At 37.2% G+C, this 20,243-nt stretch overlaps 1 protein-coding gene across 3 annotated transcripts; it reads left to right on the plus strand.

The window, feature by feature from the left end:
• On the plus strand, positions 1 to 20,242 carry CHRNA5 (cholinergic receptor nicotinic alpha 5 subunit). Of its 3 annotated transcripts, none has more exons than XM_064517552.1 (7): positions 120 to 258; positions 2,225 to 4,732; positions 11,183 to 11,334; positions 12,189 to 12,233; positions 13,604 to 13,713; positions 14,730 to 15,561; positions 17,685 to 20,242. In XM_064517552.1, the coding sequence occupies exons 2-7, from the start codon at positions 4,651 to 4,653 to the stop codon at positions 17,844 to 17,846; spliced, it is 1,383 nt and encodes a 460-aa protein (XP_064373622.1). In that variant the 5' UTR covers positions 120 to 258; positions 2,225 to 4,650; the 3' UTR covers positions 17,847 to 20,242. The 3 variants fall into 3 exon arrangements, with proteins under 3 accessions (XP_064373621.1, XP_064373622.1, XP_064373623.1); XM_064517553.1 differs by having other exon boundaries at positions 226 to 258; positions 2,228 to 4,732; XM_064517551.1 differs by lacking the exon at positions 2,225 to 4,732 and having other exon boundaries at positions 1 to 258.
• Position 20,243: the final 1 nt, after the last annotated feature.

The raw sequence follows: 20,243 nt of genomic DNA on the forward strand, positions 1-20,243 counted from the left end.
CGCCCCTCGCCCCCCCCTCCCCGCTGCCCCGCGGGGCGTGGCCAGCGCCTCCCGTTAGGAGCGGCGCCCGCCGCGGCGCCCCGTCCTCCGCCGCGCGGCTCCGAGGCAGCGGGGGCCCGGCCCCGGCCATGGCCGCGCTCGGCGCCCGGCTGCGCGGCGGCCGCCCGCTCTGCGGCCGCCCCCTGCTCCTGCTCACCTGCCTCTTCGCGCCCTTCCTCGGCGAGCCCCGTCCCGCCGCCGGCCGCGCCCCTCACGCCGGTGAGTAGAGGCGCCTCGCGGCGGCTTTCCCCCCCCCCCCCCGCCCCGGGCGCGGCGGGGCCGCCTGAGCGCTGCCCGGGGGTCCGTGTCCGCGGGGCGCCGTTCCCGCGGGGCCGTGCCTCGTGCCGCCGGCGGCTGTTGAGGGCAGGCTGAGCCGCCGGAGCCCGCCTGGCGGGTTAGACCCGGGCCTGGCGCTCACCGAGCGGCCGCGGGGAGCGGGGAGGTGGAGGCGGAGGCGGGAGGGTTTCGGTTACTTTTTACGAGGGGAAAAAAGAAAAAAAAAAAAGGAACATAACCTGCAGAGACTGTGGTTAAACGCACTCACCTGAGCTGCCCCTTTCACAGAAGAAGGAAAAAAATGTCATTGCTAAACTTGGGTCTTTCATGTGCACATCACCCTTGACTGCTACACATCTCACTGCACAGTCCTTATGCCTTTCAAATTAATAAATAACACTCACGAGGCTTTAAAATACCCTAGCTTTGGGTTCTTGCTCCCTTCGCTTGACTTACACGCCATCGCAGTTCTGTGGGGCACACTCTTTGTGTTTGCAGCTGACTTGGGGGTAAGTCTGCAAAACACGTTTTAATAATTGCTGGATTACATTGTGAGTCTTGCTGAGCATAAAAATGCTGCCCTTATGAATTTGTAACATTCTCTTTAGTTTAGTCCTGCTTTATTTGAATTCTGAAGAGTCAGGCTCATAATTCAATCAGGGTGTAACTCTTTGAGTTAAGGGATATGAAACAGTACACGGAGCTATAATGTTTATAAAATTACACAAAGATTAAAGGAGCAAAATCAATGCTCCTTCAAAGAATTATTCATAAATAATTCTTTCAGAGCACTGCTTTTACATAATTTAAGACTATATTCCCAAGAGTTTTGCAAGACATCTTAGAGTCATAACAGTGCAAAGGAAATTAATTCAAAATAAAATTGTCTTTTTGGAATTTTAGCCCAAAACTTACAAAAAATGAGCATAAAAATAGTACAAGAAAAGTAAATTGGCTTTATATTCAGTTTGTAATTCAACCTATCAAAACTTCTCTGTTACTACTAGATAATATTTAAAAGATTACTCTTGGCATCAGTGTTTGGAAAAGTAGTGTTTTTCATCATAGTGGAAGAAAATACTGTGTGAAATTATGATGTTATATTATATAGTATATATGGCTGTGTATGGAATTATTCGCAGTCAGGGTAGTCCAAATTTTGTCTTTTGGCATGAGCCAGTGAGAGTTGTTCATACGTATACGAGGATAAAATTTTCCTTTTACAATTTATTTGTTCTAAAATAAAATGAAACTTACTTTAAAAAAGTATAAAAATATTCAAGGCCATCTACTGTAAAATGTAGGGCGAACTGAAATAGTAACCTGAATCAAAATTTCTCTTACAATTACAGTTTTTTCAGGGGCATTGCTTTGCATGTGACACAGTAATCTTTTTAATGGAGTAGGAGTGAATATGTGGATGTGACTCTGTTTTTATGATTGTGTAAAAGTGCTTGAAAATGAATTTGCCTTTTCCTTAGTTAATAGTTTGGAGGTGAACTAACTATTTATCCTGGGTAATTCTGATTTTACAAGACAAAATACAAATTGATTGTATTTTAAATCGGCATTTACGTTTCATTCCATAGTGTGTATCTTAAACTGAGAGGTGAGATTGAACTATATGAATTGAACTGAGAGAAATTGCATGCGTTAGAATTACTCAAACCTTCCTACATAAGTAGGAAGGATGGGTTTGTTGTGATTTTTCTCTTAAAATATTTTGAGCTTTCTTCGGAGACTCTTGGGGGAAAAAAAAAACCACTGATTTGTAGAGAAATGTTCATGTTGGTTTGTAGAGAAATTGGGGAAGGAAGCATTTCCACAATTTAACGCTTTCCGGAATGATCACACCTGATTTCGTTACGATAGCATATGTTCTGAAATCTGCTCTGCTTGTATTTTTTAGCAGAGTATCTAATTTCGATGATCCATAGCCCCGTACGCTCCTGTGCAGCTGAGGCTGGGATCTAGCTGCATGAGCTGACTGCTGCTGTGGGCCGAAGATAACGCCAGTGCGCAACTTCTGCGGCATCCAGGGCTGCGCTGGCAACTTGTCAAAAGCCAGAGGCCTACGTCTTATTCGCATAAGTGTTTACATAGATTGTCAATCTGTGTTTACTTCCATGATGCATACCCTCTAAATTAAATCCATATGACTAAATGCAGCTACTTCTAAGACTGTACATGCTTGCTCTTCCTCCTACCTCTTGCACTGTCCACACTTTCTGTACGCACCGCCTTTGCTGCTTGCGTTCAGCATTCCTCCGTGCTGTCTTTGTGGTCCATCTTCTGTGCTTACTGACAGGTTCCCAGTCAGTGAGAAGTATGCAAGTCCTGTGATGTATTTAGGATGAAAGCGGTCTGAAGAGAGATGGCAAAATCCTGGATGTGTTGAAGGCGACAGGAAAAGTCCCACCGACTTCAGAGTGACCACAATTTTTACCTGGAGGCTCTGTCCACACTTTCAGGCAGCCTGATGTGAGGCAGTTTTCACTTGTGCTAGCTGTCGAGCAAGGAAAAGGATCAGTCTGTCCACTGAAAACTGAGTGGAAAATGTTAGTGTGAAAGAACTCCTAAGGAAATACTGTTACAGATCTGCAGCATGGCCCAGCAGTGCTATAGGTGGTTGTTAATCAGGAGAGTCTTGCTGACCATAGCATCACTATAAAATTTATGAAACTGTAGGTTAAGGATACTGTCTGGTGCATCATTTGTATTTACAATAAAATCCATAGTATAGGTGTTCAGAAAGGAGTGACTTCTGCTCTGGCTAGCTAGCTCTTAATCTAAAGACTGAATACGGAAATGTAACTCTGTAGTTTTTCATATCTACAAATTAAGTTAATTAGTTGCAAACTCCTTGACAATATAGTCTGTTAATTGGATGAGGAGTAATTATCCCTTGATGCTAAGCTATTAGGGGATAGTTTAATTATCCTTTAAAATTACCAAGCTGGAAATTTCAATCTTTTGAATTTGAGTTGAATATAAGAAGCATCTTCCCTACTACATGCAGATTGTGTACCTCTGCTCATATTTGTAGCTGCTAAGCAATATTGCAGTTCAAAATCCTTGACAGTTTCACATTCACAATACATCATTTCATTTTGCTCTTGGTTGGCAGGAGATTAATGCACTAGATAAGAGAGAAGGTAGAAATCTTCACAATATCCTGAAAGCCCTGAAGTTTAAAACAAAAACCTCAAAAGTTTCTGCAGTAGCTAGCAGCCGTCAGGCGTGTATTTGTACACAGTGAGAGAAAAAGAAAGCTATTGTTTTCCTGCTCTCAACCTCTGAACAAAAGAAAGCAAAACGACCTTGCAAAAACCTCACCAACAATCCTCGCCAATAAGGGGCAGGAGTATCCTTCGCCTCCATGCTTGTAGCTGTAGGGGTGGGGTTTGGTTTTATTTTTTTAACTGAGGGAGAGTAGGGGGACTGTAGGAAATAGAGAATGCAATAGCTGGCTTTTCTGGTATATATTTTTTTCCAGTAAACTGGATAGTGTTAATAATGCTGTTTTACTTTATAGGCATTTCTTCTGATAAGGGTGGTTTTCTTCTTTCTTAACTGTTAGCGTTTGGATTCTTGGCATCTGCTAAAGCGTAGAAGGAAAAGTGTGGGGGGGGACTTAAGATCATACAGAAAATATGACTCATGATCCTTCTAAGGCAGGGGCAGTACAGAAATAAAACTTCTGTTTTATACTTTATTTAATATATTACATATCTCATCTGCTTAATTAAGTAATGGGAGAAGATCCCTTATAATACAAAGGGAAGCTTAGAGAGAGCACTATAGTTAAAATTGAACATCATCTCATTATAAATACTTTCCTCTCTACTACAATACAAATGGATCTTGCGGTAAGAATTGTCACCAGATACCAAAATATTGTGATGTGATTAGATCTGTTTGTGGGGGGAAAAAATGATGCTCAGAGCAGAGTAAGTTAGAATTCTTATGAAAGATGGAGAAGAAACTTCTTTCTGTTAAGTATTTTCTTTCAAAATGACCATTGAATAACTTTTAGAGTAACATTTAAATGTTACCACTCCACTTCTGGCCTTCAAAGTGCTGCTTTTGTTATAAATTATGTAAAAATGTATTATTTTAAAACTTACAGTATGGTATCAATAAAAATACTAGTGTACTGAAAGCAGGTATACTGAATAACAATCTATATATTATGATAATGTACCATTAAAGAGTCTGGTGCTAACAGTAAAGTACGGCTAGTTGGCCATGTTTATAGTCCTTAATATTGTCCTGTTGTGTTACAGTGATACATGGTTATAATCTGATTTTTCTAAGCATTTCCTCTAGGAATATATGTTTTTTCTGAATCTACGTCTTAATATTAGGCTTCTAAAAGTGACCTTCTCATGCTCCCATGGACCTCAGCATGCACCAGGTAGGGATTGAAGGAAAACGTGAAATCATTAGCATTTGATTATACCAATTAGAAAATGCTTTGAACTTCATCGTTGACAGTTTGAGGACCAGCCTTATACCTGGAATCCCAATGTGGTTCTTAAATACTTTGTCTAAGGAGGTGCAGGGGAACATATAGTTCAAAGACAGTTTATTCTCTGGAGAACGACAGAGTATGATGCTCTCCTTTAAAAAAGGAAACAGCAATTTTCTAAAATACGCAGGTGAATAGTGTCCTAACTATAACACTCACTAAATATTTTGCTCATAGTTCTTACATGAAGAGTTTGTTTTTAAATCACTCGTTTGATTTGTTGATGTTCTTATTTCCTTTAGCTAGGTACCATCTCTTGTCTTTTAGAAAGAACTATTGACAAAGCTTCAATTAAAAATAGCTTGGGGGCAATTTCTTATGGTAAGTGTCTTGGGAAACTGACAGTACCTTAAGAAGCTGGCAGCACAGAATGTTAGGTTTACACTTGCTGCTACATGATATTAAGGTGCTAAGAAATTTTATTCTATAATGGTACAGTATGAATCAATGTAAAAAGCATCTTTTTTTGGCCTTTTTCTGAAGCCTTTAAAAAGACCTGCCCTTAGCAGCAGTAGTGGAAGTTAGACTTGACTTTGCTCTTCTCTAACCACTGTAGCCAGTTTGCTGTCTTAAGTCATTAGCTGTATTTTTTCCTCTCTTGTTTTCTTGTATACTTTTTTTCTGCGGACCACCAGTTCTTCCACAATTTTTCTTTTGCTGTTGCTAACACCAGTCAGTAAATTTAACATGTACCTGCTTTATTCTAATCCCGAAAGCATATAGACACATAAAAAAGATAAACACGTGCAGCCTGTGTAAGGAGTGAGCTGTCATCCTATTAAATAAGGAAAGGTAGAGGTTTTCAATTTTACTTTTGCCAACTCTTAGCATGTTATTACCATCTCCAGCCTCCTCATGGGAAGTTCTCCTGGGTATATGCTCTCCTTTATTAGCTATGAAGTACTGGTATGTCCCAGTTTATTAATAAACAGAATAGCTAAGCAGAAATTTGAAAAGGTGTAGATATTCCTGTGACAGAAAAAAGTTAGCAAAATGTGATGGGACTCTATTTTTAGCAAATATAGTCATTAAATCAGTAGATATACAGTAGGTTGGAATGTAAAATGTTGGAAAAATATTTGGAAGTATAAAAAAGTAGTAAGGGAATGATCCCCACTTAGCTTACATGAAGAAATACTATGTTTAAGAGAAGCTTCATCAGGAAGCAGGATGTACCCTGAAAATGCTGTGTTTCTCTACCAGAGGTAATCTTACAGGAGCACAGGAACTGAAAGTGCAGCTCTGCCTCTGCATTGTTTCAAGGTTAATTAATGGAGAGAGATTGGCTATGCAGCTGGGTATTCTCAAATTGTACAAAAAAAATCGGAGTTGTAACTATCAAAGGGAAATGTCATTAATGCTAATACAAAAATAAAGTATCTATGAAACATTAGGCTGAAATGAACAGAAAACTATGCATAACTCAGGAAATAGGGACACAGAAATAGAGAAATTAGGTTGTGTCTTCAGGAAGCTTTCATTTAAGTATCTGTAAAAAGCAGGACTTGGCAAGTCTACACTCTTGCTCTGTAGTTACAAACAGGAAATATTCCCTGGCTAATGCCGGTTTGTTGAACCTAAGACTTCATTAAAAATAAATATACTTTAACCCAATAGCTGTGAAGGTAACTTCTGTGTGTAACATAGTCTGTTGCTGTATACATTTCCTACTGGCTTGAATTTGAATGGTCTTTGGGAGCAGTTCTTCTATCCTGACATTTTTGTGTACCCACTGGAAGCAGTACATGGTGTGTTGCTCACCGGTTCTCTGTGGTTACAGGATCCCGGTGTCAACAGTCTTGAAACAGGAAGAAGCTACAGTGTAGAGCGTGCACAGATAATACATCTCAGAGAACCACAGTTGCTAGGTGTTTGTGAATGAATGAAATACAGTGTAAACAGAATTGTGCTCTGAAATGGAAGGGTCAACAGTCTTAAATCCCAGGCCCTGATTTGGCGTGCAACAGGGACAGTTCAGCAGTGTGTTAGTGTGTGCTAGGATTTGGAGGGAGAAGGGATCCTCCTGATGCTCCTCTTCTGTTCGTCCTGTTTGTTAAGCTACGTTCTGCTTTTGCTCCTACGGTAAAATTTCATGGAAAAGTCAGTTAATATCCATAATAATAGTTCTGCTGGCCTGCTCCGAATCCGCGGTGCGTAGGAAGGCAGGGGATTCTCACACAGTTGGGCTCTGCAGTGCTCCTGGTGTTTGTCCCCACCGCGGGATCTGTAAATGCAGCCTCTCGCGTCTGCACAGCAGAACGGCCACTGCTGTGGCGGGAGCACTTCAACGAATGGGAGGAAGCTAAAACCTCTGTGCCTGTCTTAGTTGTCTACACTGCAGTGGTTGCACCCACTTAGGACTAGCTTAGGTTCATTCAAATTAATGGCATAAATGGTAGTCCTCTTTTATTTCTAGTAATCTCTGATTCACTGAATGTGATATGAACTTCAAATAGTAATTGTTTATACTGCTTTTAATTGTTACTTTTATTTTGTTTGCTTTACCCTCTTTTATGAGAAAGGTTAAACACGATGAGTGACATTCTGCATTTACCATTCACTACTTCATCTACTTCTGTTATGTTCACTAAATTCACCTCCTCTCCAAACAAAATAATCTTAATCTTCTAAATCTCTCCTCATATGGATGACTCTCTCTGGTTTTAATCTCTCTATGCCCTTCTCTGGTGCTTTTCTATTTCTGCTATATCTTTTTTTAGGTGGATACTGTTAGTGAACACGTAATTTCTAGATAGGTCATGCCATATGTTTATATAATGGTATCATATTTTAAATCTGCATTAAGAAAAGAGATTATTATTAACATCTTTCTAGTTTGGTTTACTGTCTGTTAAACTGACTATAATAATTGTTAGGTCTTTTTCCCCACTGGTTTCAGTCCCTTTAAATCGCATTGGTGAGTAGTAGAAATCTTTGCCTGGAGCATACATTCATGTCTTCTGATGGTTGCTCTGACTTCTGTCTGGGGGTTGGAGACCCTTTCGAAGCCATTCGCTTCCAGGGCATGTGTGCAGCTTGTGCTGCTTCTGGAGGCAGTGGCCTTATTTAGCCTCTGCTGAAAGCTGTTCTCACTTGTCTTACTTAGCAGCTGATTTCTCTTTTTGTCCTCTCCTCTGCTCATACCTTCTCCAGCTTTGTCCTTCTTGTGTTATTTAGGTTATATTATATTTTGCATGCGTTCTCACAATGGAGAAACCTTAGACTTTGCATTTGGATAGCAGTTTTTCTACTGATATGCTTAAGTGAGAATGTATTGGTAAAAGATACGTTTTACTGAATTCCTTAAGGTAAAAGACAGCAGTTGCTTGATGGGGTATCTTTTAGGGCAATTTATGGATCTATTTTTCTAGTCTTGGCTGCTCTTTACCTGCTGTTTCTCCATCTGCAGTGCTTTTCCTCAAAGCTCTATCATGTATTCCTTTCTCTCAGGAGATGAAATAAGACTTCTAGTTCCCAGTTCTTGGTAAGCAGTATAAAAATTTTGGCTGTTCCAGGTCATCAATCTGTCTCCAGGTATTGAAATGATTCTTTGAGCTCTGGAGGACTGTAGATGCTGTCTTGGCTTAGATGAAAATACTTTTGGCTTTAGTGGTATTGAAGAAGGAACGTACACCTTGGTCGACAGCAGGATGTGGTTCTTCTTAAAGAGATGTGTTCTGCTGCTAACAGAAGTGGAATCCTAAGCAGAAGTAGTACCCCTGCTCTCAATACCAGCTGTGCCACAAGTAGATGTGTAGCAAGGAAGTTGTTGTTTTATCCCTGAGTCGTGCAATCTCTTTTTGTGGTCTAAACTATTTTTATGCCACTGGTACCGGTACCCCCTGCAATTCTAACTTTGTTGCAACATCTTGGTAGTAAATAGGAGCTCTAGAACACAAACCAGGATGATCTTTGATACAGCTTTTCATATAACTAATATTTTTGAGAATTCCTGTTTCTACCTTGTTTCATGCCATTTCCTTCTCTCTCCCTTGCCACCCTCCCCTGCTAAGGAATTGCCTGTTTTCATCACTGTTTTCATCAGATCTAAATTCAGCGGAAACTTTAGCATGGATGTCTGAGATGTATCTTCTCATTGTCTCCCGTGTGAGCGAGGTAATCTCGTGTCAGGATCTAAGAGAATTTTGTAATTGTGGATATGGAGATTTAAACTGTTGTCCTTAATCTCCTGTGCTATAGGTACATGCCAGTTGGTCCAGTGGCATTCACATTTGTGTGTATATCACCAGAATTTTGGGCAATTTTATGCTCAGGGTATTAACGCACATTTGTACCTCTTTAAGAAGCTGCTGTAGTAGTTTGTTTCTCAATCACAGACTAATATTTGTAAATAGGGCATTGCGTTGCAGTGGCAAACTAATATATGTAAGGTATGGCAATGCAATGTAGCGATACAGCTGGTTAGCGTCTGCATAATTAGTTATTTCCAACATTGGAAAGCACAAGTCCCAGACTGACATTAGCAAAACATAAAGGAAGTGTTCATTTACAAAAGTTGAGAGAAGTGATGATGCTACCCTTTTAAGAGTGCTTTCTAATGCTTTTTGTTACCAAAAGGGCATAACTACCATTTGTGGATCAGAAAAGAAGATAGCTGCATCTTCTAATGTTAGGTTCCTTTCTGAAGTCCTGTTATCTAGATTTTTCACTACATAACCTTGTGGCTATGCTTAGATTTTACAGAAGTAATTGTGGCTTTTCAGTGATCATTTGTCCTGTTTTTGGTCCTTGGTTACATTTTGGTGCAGACTTGCATAGTTTGCAGTGTGTAGTGCTCATTGCTGCAGTATGCTCTTGTACTGAGAGGAAGACTGACAACATTTCCACTATTTAAAATGGCGTACATCCTTGCCACCTTTCAATGAATGAATAATTTCTTCCTTGATCAAAATGTATTGTGGATTTTGTAACAGAAAAATAGGAAACAATGCTGTCAAGCATATTTTTTGCTGGGACTTTCTTTAAATTGCAGACTCAGAATTTCAACATAAAGATTCTTGGGAAGGGCTCACTGGGAAGGGTTGGAACAGAAACTTGAGAGTATGTAGCTGGTGATTACAAAGCATGTCTTTGTATTCTCACTGATTTTGGAGTTGTTCCTGTCTACTGTGAGCGTAAAATGGAAAGTAAACATCAGTAAGTCTTTTAGTTCACATCTGCGTAACAGTGGATTCGATCTCTAAGAATAAAAATGCCAGATGCTTATCATAGCATGTAAGATTATCAAGCTGGGACAAAGGCAGAAGTGACAGGCCTGCTTCTTTCAAGGTTGGCCGTGAAAGTTTGGAGAGCTTTCAAGCCAAGAAAGCTCGCTAATACTGAGGCTGGGTTACTGAATAGTCGAGACAGTCTCAGTGGAGTTTTATCTTACATAAGAGATCCTTGCTTAGATGCTTATCTTCTGGTGATCCTGAGTCTTCACCTGTTTCACTTGCATTGGCACTATTGGAGATGAAGTTAGGTCAGTATTTGTATTTTATGACAGCATTTATTTAGCAACTACCTTGTTTTGATGCCTCCTCAAGGAGGAAGTGATCTTTGGGCTTGGAATAGCTGCAATTGAATGTGCGGTGGGATTATGGCACAGAAAGTAAGAATAAAATGTTATCTGTACTTACCTAAGGCACATGTAACTGAAAATGAAATAACTGACTGCGTACTGTTATTTAACTAGAAAGATGTTTTGCAGTCAGTGTAACACTAGAATAGGTAGAGATTACACTGGTAGTTTAGCACGTGTGGTTAAAGCACAGGATTTTTCCACATTCCTTTGTAGAACTACTGCAAAGCTTATGCATACCAGATGCGAGCACATAAACATTAGAAGAAAAAACATATAAAACATGAAGATACTGATGTTTCAAACAGGAGCACAAGTTATGCAATGTCTCATCAGTTGCAATATGCTAAAGGCCCCTATAGTGAGGATGCAGGTACTGTTATTCATTGCCATCTTGGTTTAGAGTGATATAACCACACTCCCTCATCTTGGTAAGCTTTTATATCTAGATTGCCATGATTACGTGTCACCAGGTACATGATATAAATGTATTTTGCCTTTAGTATTCCTAGAATTATTTTGATGTTCTTGGGCCTTAGATTTCAGCAGTGTGCGATAGTTGTATGGAGATACTGAGGAAAAACAGGTAATTTTATAAAATTCTCCTTCCAAGACCTCAACCATGCTTGCAGAGAAAAGGGGGTAAGATGAGAAATTTAATTCTGTATAAGCAAAGCTGTAGCTGTTTGGACATAGGAATACAGATATACTCTAGTAATTTAAATCAATATTAACAGTATACTTTTTTTGTACAGGTATATCTGAACCTTCTTTTATTGCTAAAAGTGAAGATCGTTTGTTTAAACATTTATTTCAAGACTATCAAAGATGGGTTCGTCCGGTGGAACGGTTGAATGATACAATAAAAATAAAGTTTGGTCTTGCAATCTCTCAGCTAGTAGATGTGGTACGTATAGTATATACTTTTTTCCCCCTAATTCTTAAAATTCTGGAATAGTAAAAAGCAACATAATATCATATGAAATAGTTGTTCATCTCCTTGTTTAAACACAGTAGTTAGACCTTTAAAATGATCATCAGTGTAATGAAAAATGCATCGTAGATGGGAGCATAAAGAAGAGGTCAAAGAAGTGAAGAAAAGGAGGCTGAGAAAACAAGCAACTCTTAGATTTTGTTAAGTTTACAGCAGGGAAAAAAAGTGAAATTCATAATAAACCTAGGGAATTGAGGTTTTATTTATTCAATGCAAAAAATGCATATTTTTACCTTAGTCTTATTTCTGTAAAATTCAGGAACACTTGCAAATACTACGCTTTTCTCCCCATAAGTAACAAAAAACCTAAAAGCCTTCAAATGTGTCGCTTCCATAAAAATGAAGATTATCTCTTGGCATAACCTGTAGCATTAAAGAGATCAACTTGACATTTTTTCTAAAACTTACTTGCTTTAAAATATTATTCTTGAGTTGAATTCACTGTTTACAGCCATAAGAGGATTTTTTCCCCCCACAGGTTGGTGCTTCCTTTGTTTCTACAGAAAAACAGGACTGCATACAATACAGTCAAATTGAGAAAGGAAAGGGAGGAAGGGGAGATGGGGGGGGGGAATCACTTTTTTTAACAGTTAAATAACTAAGATTGTAGTTGTGAGTTTAAAAAGTGTTCATACTTATCAAGGATTGGAACGCTTTTAGAACTGCTTTTTGTCTTTTAAATTACAGACCTATTTGAACTAAAGCAGTTAGTTGCAATGAATGTGCTATACAATTTTGTTTTTTCATAAATACACTTCTTTTAACAGGACGAGAAAAACCAATTAATGACGACAAATGTTTGGTTGAAACAGGTAGGTGCAAAATACCAACAGAAAGTTCTGAAGCATCGTAACTGGAAGTCAAGTTGGAAGCCAGTTTTCTAGTTATTTGTGTATTCAGAACATCACTTTAGTTGCATTAATCTTTATTTTCCATGGCATCTTTACAAAATGTCTTTAAAGGTTTAATTGTTACAAAATTGCTATAAAACTTACCTGATTTAAAAAGTCTGGTAAAGCATTGCATGGATATTTAGGAAGTAAAGATACATATATCCAACCTTAAAAGTTACTGCTTTATTATCGAACTTTTCTTCAAAAAACTGTGGTAAGAAAAGTATGATAGGTTTGTGTAATAATTTGTATGATTGTTTTAACGTCTGTCTCTTGCGTTATATTTTAGACTGTCAGATAAACATTGCTGAAGAACTTTAATTTCATAGTTGGATATGCTTCCTATAAAGAGCTACTTTTTCTCTTAAGAATATTTCTTTATGGGCAGGAAAAAGGCTCAAGCTTTATAAAAATTAGAGTCCCATGCTAAACTTTGTGATCACTGTTAGCATGGGACATGCACCTCACAAAGCAATCTTAATTAAACTATGGAGAATGTTTGCAGCCCCTAATTATATTTGCTATGTTATTTTTATTTGGGCTACTTCCTTTGTTTGTCCTGCTGCTTCCCATTCCCTTCTTCCCCAGTAACTGCCACATAAGTTCAGGTATTTCTTTTCAGGAGAAATTTTCAGACTATCCAGAAAATATAAAATGGGAATATGTAGACGATAATGCTTTGTGCCCTCTTAATAGTTTCTGTTGGACTTCTGGCAGTCAAACCAGTTCAAATAAAATAAGAACTGACTTGAATGTGTGTTTAAACTTAAACTTGAATATGTGTTTTAAACTCCTAAAACTTGCATTTTTTCCTCTTGAGCTTTTATTCAAATATAATAACACCAAAATAATAATGTGCTTTTACTGGCGTTATTTTTGGTGCTGCTGCTGAAACTAGGAAGGAGTTTGTAATGAGAGCTGCAACATTTTTTTTTGTTTGTTAGCTTTGGCCAGAAAGTTTAGATTGCTTCTGATAAGCTTCCAAACTCCTTGATGTTAATTCAGAATAAGCCTTTTAATATTTCATTGTTTCTACTTGTAATAGCTTTTACTTATGTAAACCTAAACTGAAAAGGATTTTAATATTTTAAGTTCTGCATAGAAATACTGCCAAATGGCTCTTACAACAAAAAGTGAACACTGAATGAGGTAAGTAGACATCTATTCAGCAAATGCACTGTTATACTCAAATTTTAGAAGCCAATTTGATCTTTTTTTCATCGCCTTTATTTTTATCCAATCTTGCCCTGCTTAAATCAATTTCACAGTTACGATTTTTGCATCTATAGGAATGGATAGATGTAAAACTAAGGTGGAATCCTGAGGACTATGCTGGAATAACATCTATTCGTGTCCCGTCAGATTCTATTTGGATTCCAGATATTGTTTTGTATGACAAGTAAGATTTTAATCTTTTAATGTAAAATACATTTACTCTAACTTTACTATTCAGCCTGCTTGTAGAAGAGACTCATTGAATGGATTATGCGTATGCATTAAGTAGAGCTAAGAACGTGTGGGAAGACTTTACAATTTGCCTCCAAATGCAGATTGATTTTTGTTGCTTTGTTAAATGCTTAACTGTTTTGCTTTGCTTCTGTATGGAATTTCTAGTCTTCGAAACGTTTATTTTCACTTCTTCATGTAAACTCTTTGTTAATAAGAAGACAGTATCTTGCACAATGTTGGGTACAAACTAATAATGTGGAGTGATGGGAGGGGAGCAACTCATCCATACTGTTGTAAGTCATATTCATCATGGATTTAAAATTAAGTATGCTTGGCTTTAAGTTTTGTGGGGAAGTAACAGATCTCAGCAGAAATTATTTTGAGTGAACCTTTCTATTCAACTCAGATGCATGTACAGTGGTTGTAGGACACTTGCCGAGTGGAGGAAAAAGTCTGTTACAATGATTATAAATTTAAGTCTGGAGGTGGCACGCCAGGTATTTTCTTTGGTGATTTTTTTTTCTTCAGTTATAGTGTAATTTGCCCAAATTGAAAAGTGTGTCTGGTGTATTATTATAAATAGAAACAACAGAGTCTGGTTGTGCTGTCGAAGGTTGGATTTTTGTTGTTGTGTTGTTTTTTTCCAATCTCTTGCTTAAATCATTAGGACCACAGAAGCTTGCGCGGACTCTTTCATGACTTGAAGTTGTTCTTCACTCTTCCAAAGCTGTTTACCTGTGTGAGATTCAGATTAAAAATAAAGTGGAATATGAACACAACTATAAAATTTTGACTGTGAAGGGGAGAAAGGATAAGCAGTTGAAATGACAGTAATAAAAATGTGATGAAACCTTAAATAACTTTATTTTCCTATGAATATATGTTTATATATGTGTATATTTTTATATAGATATAAAATAAACACCACACTGTAATTGCATGCATATATTTCTTCTTTTCTTTCAGTGCAGATGGACGTTTTGAGGGAACATCTACAAAAACTGTGGTAAAATATGATGGCACCATTGCTTGGACTCCACCAGCAAACTACAAAAGTTCCTGTACTATTGATGTAACCTTCTTCCCCTTTGACCTTCAAAACTGCTCTATGAAATTTGGTTCCTGGACTTATGATGGCTCACAGGTTGATATAATTTTAGAAGATTATGATGTTGACAAAAGAGATTTCTTTGATAATGGAGAATGGGAAATAGTGACTGCAACAGGGAGCAAAGGAAATAGAACTGATGGATGCTGCTGGTATCCATTTATTACATATTCATTTATAATTAGACGTTTGCCACTTTTTTACACATTGTTTCTCATTATTCCCTGTATAGGACTCTCATTTTTAACTGTTCTTGTCTTCTATCTTCCTTCAAATGAAGGTGAAAAAATTTCCCTTTGCACTTCAGTATTGGTGTCTTTGACTGTTTTTCTTCTTGTTATTGAAGAGATTATTCCATCGTCTTCTAAAGTTATTCCGCTTATAGGAGAGTACTTGGTGTTTACTATGATATTTGTGACATTGTCCATTGTGATAACAGTCTTTGCTATCAATATTCATCATCGATCTTCATCTACGCACAATGCTATGGCACCTTGGGTCCGCAAGATATTTCTTCACAGACTTCCTAAGCTGCTTTGCATGAGAAGTCATGTAGATAGATACTTTGCTCAGAAGGAGGAAACAGTCAATATCAGTGGATCAGAATCATCTAGGAACACGTTGGAAGCAGCTCTAGATTCTATCCGATACATTACAAGGCATGTCATGAAGGAGAATGAAGTTCGTGAGGTGGGTATATTAACCATATTACACTTTTTTTTCTAAAACCAGAAATTGGAGAACCAAATAATGGTTTAGATTGTCTGCATGCAGTCTCGTATTAAATGTGTACTCGGATTTCCAGTTCTTCTACTTCACTGTAAGCTGTATAATTATTTCCACTGGAAATAAGTGCAAATATAGTGCAATACTGAGACATTTTTTTGCATCAGCCTAATATCTGTACAGTCCTTCTGTTCTTTAAAAACCTTTGCTCTCCTCTAGAAGTAAGTTCAGATTTTAAATACCATAAATTACATTAGTTTAGATACAGGCTGTAGCCATCTATTATTCATTTTGTGTTGAGGTCGAACATGGGCTAGATGACCTCTTGAGTGATCTCTTCTATCACCATTATTATGTCTTTAAATTATATCGGAATATGTTGAACTATCCTTTCCTTAACCATTCAGGTAAGAGCATTTTGAATATATTTTTTCCTTGCTTTTAAAGGAAACAAGCACTATAGGAGCCTCATAGACCCAACTGCTGTTTTCAGGCCTGCTTGGAAAGATAGAAGTTTGTTGTCTGATCTCATGATGCTACCATCTGTTCCTGATAGCAAGGCTTCAGATTATTCTAATTTATCTTTATGCAGAAATGATGATTTGCAAAAGTTTCTGGTTGCTGATAGCCTGTTCTCCCATGCTAGCCAAGGAGTAAGCTAGCTTCTCTAATGCAGCTTCGCAGGCCTCTGCTCTGATGCTAAGTATCACAAGGGATCCAGGCAAAATTTTGAATAACTGTATCTGAGGCAGTGTTAAAACAGCGTCTTGTACCCCTGCGTTGCGTTTTCTATAGAGCACAGAGTGGACTATTAAATATATATTTTTCTGTAAACTACAGGGTTGTCTTTCTTAGTGGACTTGCCCTGTTTGACTGTGAGTGACAAAAGAGGTGATCTGTATTTTTTTTCTTTTCTTTTTTTTTTTTTTCCAGGTGTAATGGTGCTGTGATGTAGGGCTCTTGGTTAACAGGGTTCCTTTGTGTTGAATTGACAAGGTTTTGTTTGGGAGGGCTTTTTTGCCTTCTCTTAAAAGAAAAAAAAAGTTTGCAAGAGTACTTGAAGTTGCATCTAGCAATGACACACTCAAATGACTTCACACTGGAACAGGTGCTACATATGTCGTGGCCTTTTACCACAGCACACTACTAAATTGTTACTGATAAACTGTGTTCTTTATATTCTTCAGTAAAACGCTATCAGTAACTAACTGATACACATTATGTTAAGATTGTCCTTCTCTGTTCTTCTGCCAGAAACACTATATTATGAATTATTTTTCTAAACTTGTAAATAATTATACCAGAAGACTCTAAACCTCGGAGCTGAATAGACAGCTGACTGGGGAGTCATTTGTCTCATATTATTTGGCCTTAAAAATGCAAGCTTGAATTGCAGAAAGAGTAAAGCTGTTAGCCCTGACTGTTGCAAATAAAAACTACGCAGTTGATCTAACATTACCTGTTATGAAGCAGTAGGCTTGGGAGATACGGATAGCTCCAGTTCATACTTAAGGCAAGAGCTTAGCAGAGTGTTAATGCACAATTATATTGACTGTACATGTGAAACTGTACGGATACGAATAATTCTATCAAAAAGGAAAACAAACTTGAAAGTATTGTGAGTACTCTCCTCAGTGTATAATTCCATGCAGCTGTAGCTTCACAGCTTTTAGAGTTTATGACACAACAGTTATTGTCTACCCTTGATTTTTTTTTCCTTCTTTTTTACAACTTCTGAATCTAGCTCCTGTTCGGGAATTTTACGAATTTTACTTTATGATAAGGTTATGGCCTGAATCCTAAAGCTTCGAGTACATTATAAAATGCGTACTGATTTCTCCTCTGTGTAGCTGAGGATGTTCAGTACTCTTCACGGTCAGTTACTGCATTAAAGTCTAGTATTTAGGCTCCATTCCTGCACTAGCTCATAGTGTAATTACAGAAGATTTATAAAAAGGGGTTATTAAATTGACCTGCTTGAAGAATGTATCCTGTAAGATATCTGAATAAGAAATGCAAGAGTTTGATAGCGTATTCTCACCTGTTCTCACAGACACTGAGCAACTCTTATATTCTTTGTTTTTTAGGTTGTTGAAGACTGGAAATTTATTGCTCAGGTGCTTGATCGAATGTTCTTGTGGACTTTTCTTCTGGTTTCAGTAATTGGATCACTTGTGTTATTTATTCCTGTTATTCATAAATGGGCAAATATAATAGTACCTATGCATATAGGAAGTACAAATACGTAAAATATTTTTGGATCTGTCTCCAGCTGACAAGGCTCTAAAAGGGTCCATAGCAGCCCTGTTTCCATCCATGTTCTTTGTAGGTATGTTTCTGATAGAATAAAAAAAATCCAAGAACAGAAAATGATGCTTATTTTAAAGCATGGCACCCTAGGACACAAGGAAGTCAGTTTGCTTAGTGCTAACCTACTAAATCACTTCTAAATCTGTTCAGAATCAAGAGGACCTTCTCAAACACTTGCATGTATGATATGTCAAAAAATATACCCTGACACCTACTGAGAAATATAAGGATTTAAATTTTTTTAAAGAGGATCACTGTAGTCCAATTATTAAATTACTATGTAAAGTATTATACTGAGTATTAAATATTTGCAGACACCTATGCAATAGAGTTGCTTCTTTCAGTTATTAGAGTATGCAAAGGAGGATTTTTATTGGCATAAGTCCTTTTGAATGTGTTGTAAAGTATAAGGTTTCTACAGAGAAAATTAAAAACAATAACATAAACAGCAGTTGAACTTTATCATATATTTAATATATAAATGAAAATAGTGATATGACTACATTTTGCCTTCATAAATTTTCAGTGAAATTTTCTGCAAAATTTTCTGCTAAATTTAAAACCTCGTTAGTTCTGTAATACTCATGTGAACACCTAATGTAGTAAGCCTTAAAATGCTTAGAGGATATGTGCATATTGATCTCTCCATATCAGTTATGGAAAGGGAAGCAAATACACTTAAATGACTTGCCCAAGTTGCACAAGTGTCCTAATAGACCAGAACATTCAGATTTCTTTATTCTTGATAAATAACTTGATACAATATTTTAGTTGCAAACATATTCCTTCCCTAACTTTGTTTCTCAAAATGAAGTTTGTAAGTACAGTTGGCAGGAATTTGGGGAATGCCTTTCTGAAGGAAATAATTTGAAAATTCTTAGACTGCATAACCAAGTATTGTTGATAAATTTTTACACATTTGTTTAAAATCAATTTATAAAACTAGCTGCATAGCTTCTCTCACTTATTGGATCATATGCAACTTTGAATAGCAAAGACTTGTTATAGATGACTTTCCCTACTTTCTCTTTTCTGAGATTGTTAACAAGTATGTTTGTTTATGTATTAGGACTTTTTAATCATTTCATGAGAATAAAGAATGTAAACTCATTCCAGTGCTACTTCTCTTAAAGAAGAGTTATATTTCCAGAACAAACTCTAAAATATATGGGGGTTTCCATATACTTAAGTTTCTGACAATGTATTTCATAATAGTTGTATCCCTCAGGGCTAATATAGTAAGGCAAACAAGAACAAGTCTTGGGAAGTTATTTATTTATTTAAATAACTATATGAAAAACAACATTCAGGTTTATGTGAAAACTTCATGTAAATCTTTGGTAATGGTAAGTGGTAGTAGTTACGGACTTAGAAAAACAGATTATATTTTCTATGTATTTTTCTTTTTATATCTCCTTTAGAATAAGAATTGTTTGGTATTGTAGTGATTATAATGCTGTTTGCCTATGTCATAATCTACATATAATTGAATATTTATTTCAGATTGTTCCACCTGTAAGATGTTCTTGGTTTTATGTAGCTTTTTAAGGCTCACAGGCAGGGAAATGATGCAGGCTGACGTATTTTTGTTGTTCAACTTACAAATACTTAAGACTGAAAAGAGAGTTACTCTTATTCAATCGTGCAGTTACATCTGGCATAAGATATCAGTGTTCTTCATCATAAATCCTTTTAAAAGTGAATTTGCAGTGAAAGTGAGTCTGATTTAATCCATTAATATCATAACTTTACCTTTCTCAGTATTATTAAGATACACCAGTGCATCAGTCACTTCCTGTGTGTGGAAACTGCAAAAATTACTTCAGATACATTATTTCCTCTTCAAATGCAAAGTTTCTTTTTTAGTTCTCACTGGGTTTGAATTACTTATAAAAAATTTACTATTACCCAAACAGGAAGTAAAGTAAGTAAAGGTACAGGTTAGCGATGTGTTTCTAACTCCTCTCCTGCATCTGTTTTCCCCCTGCTAAATGATGGCTGTAGATTGCCCAATTATATTGTAATGTGATTAGCAGCATATTGGCCAGTGGAGTCCCAAACTTTATACTAGTAACTAACAATTTTTTGAAAATGTATGAAATTCCTTCACTCATTTCTGTAAGCTGATTATGGAACATATGGATAAAACAGCTGACAGTAGAATCCTTAGGGTCTTCAGCTCATCCTTGGGTGTCCAAACCAAAATAATTTTTAATAGACTCAGAAGTGTGGGCTTACGTAACTGGTTTCTGAATGTGCTGAACTGTTGGTAGTGCTACCTTTATATAGCTTTTGTCACTCAGTCAAAATAAATGAAAAAAATCACAAATTTCAAC

Source organism: Dromaius novaehollandiae, chromosome 10, assembly GCF_036370855.1.
Source record: "Dromaius novaehollandiae isolate bDroNov1 chromosome 10, bDroNov1.hap1, whole genome shotgun sequence".
In the NCBI taxonomy this organism is placed as follows: domain Eukaryota; kingdom Metazoa; phylum Chordata; class Aves; order Casuariiformes; family Dromaiidae; genus Dromaius; species Dromaius novaehollandiae.

Bases quoted from the DNA above. Each gene is read 5' to 3' on its own strand.
- CHRNA5 (XM_064517551.1), top strand. From the start codon at position 129: ATGGCCGCGCTCGGCGCCCGGCTGCGCGGCGGCCGCCCGCTCTGCGGC. The intron at 12,234-13,603 runs GTAGGTGCAAAA...TTGCATCTATAG, and splicing joins CAAATGTTTGGTTGAAACAG to GAATGGATAGATGTAAAACT. The intron at 15,562-17,684 runs GTGGGTATATTA...TTTGTTTTTTAG, and splicing joins AGGAGAATGAAGTTCGTGAG to GTTGTTGAAGACTGGAAATT.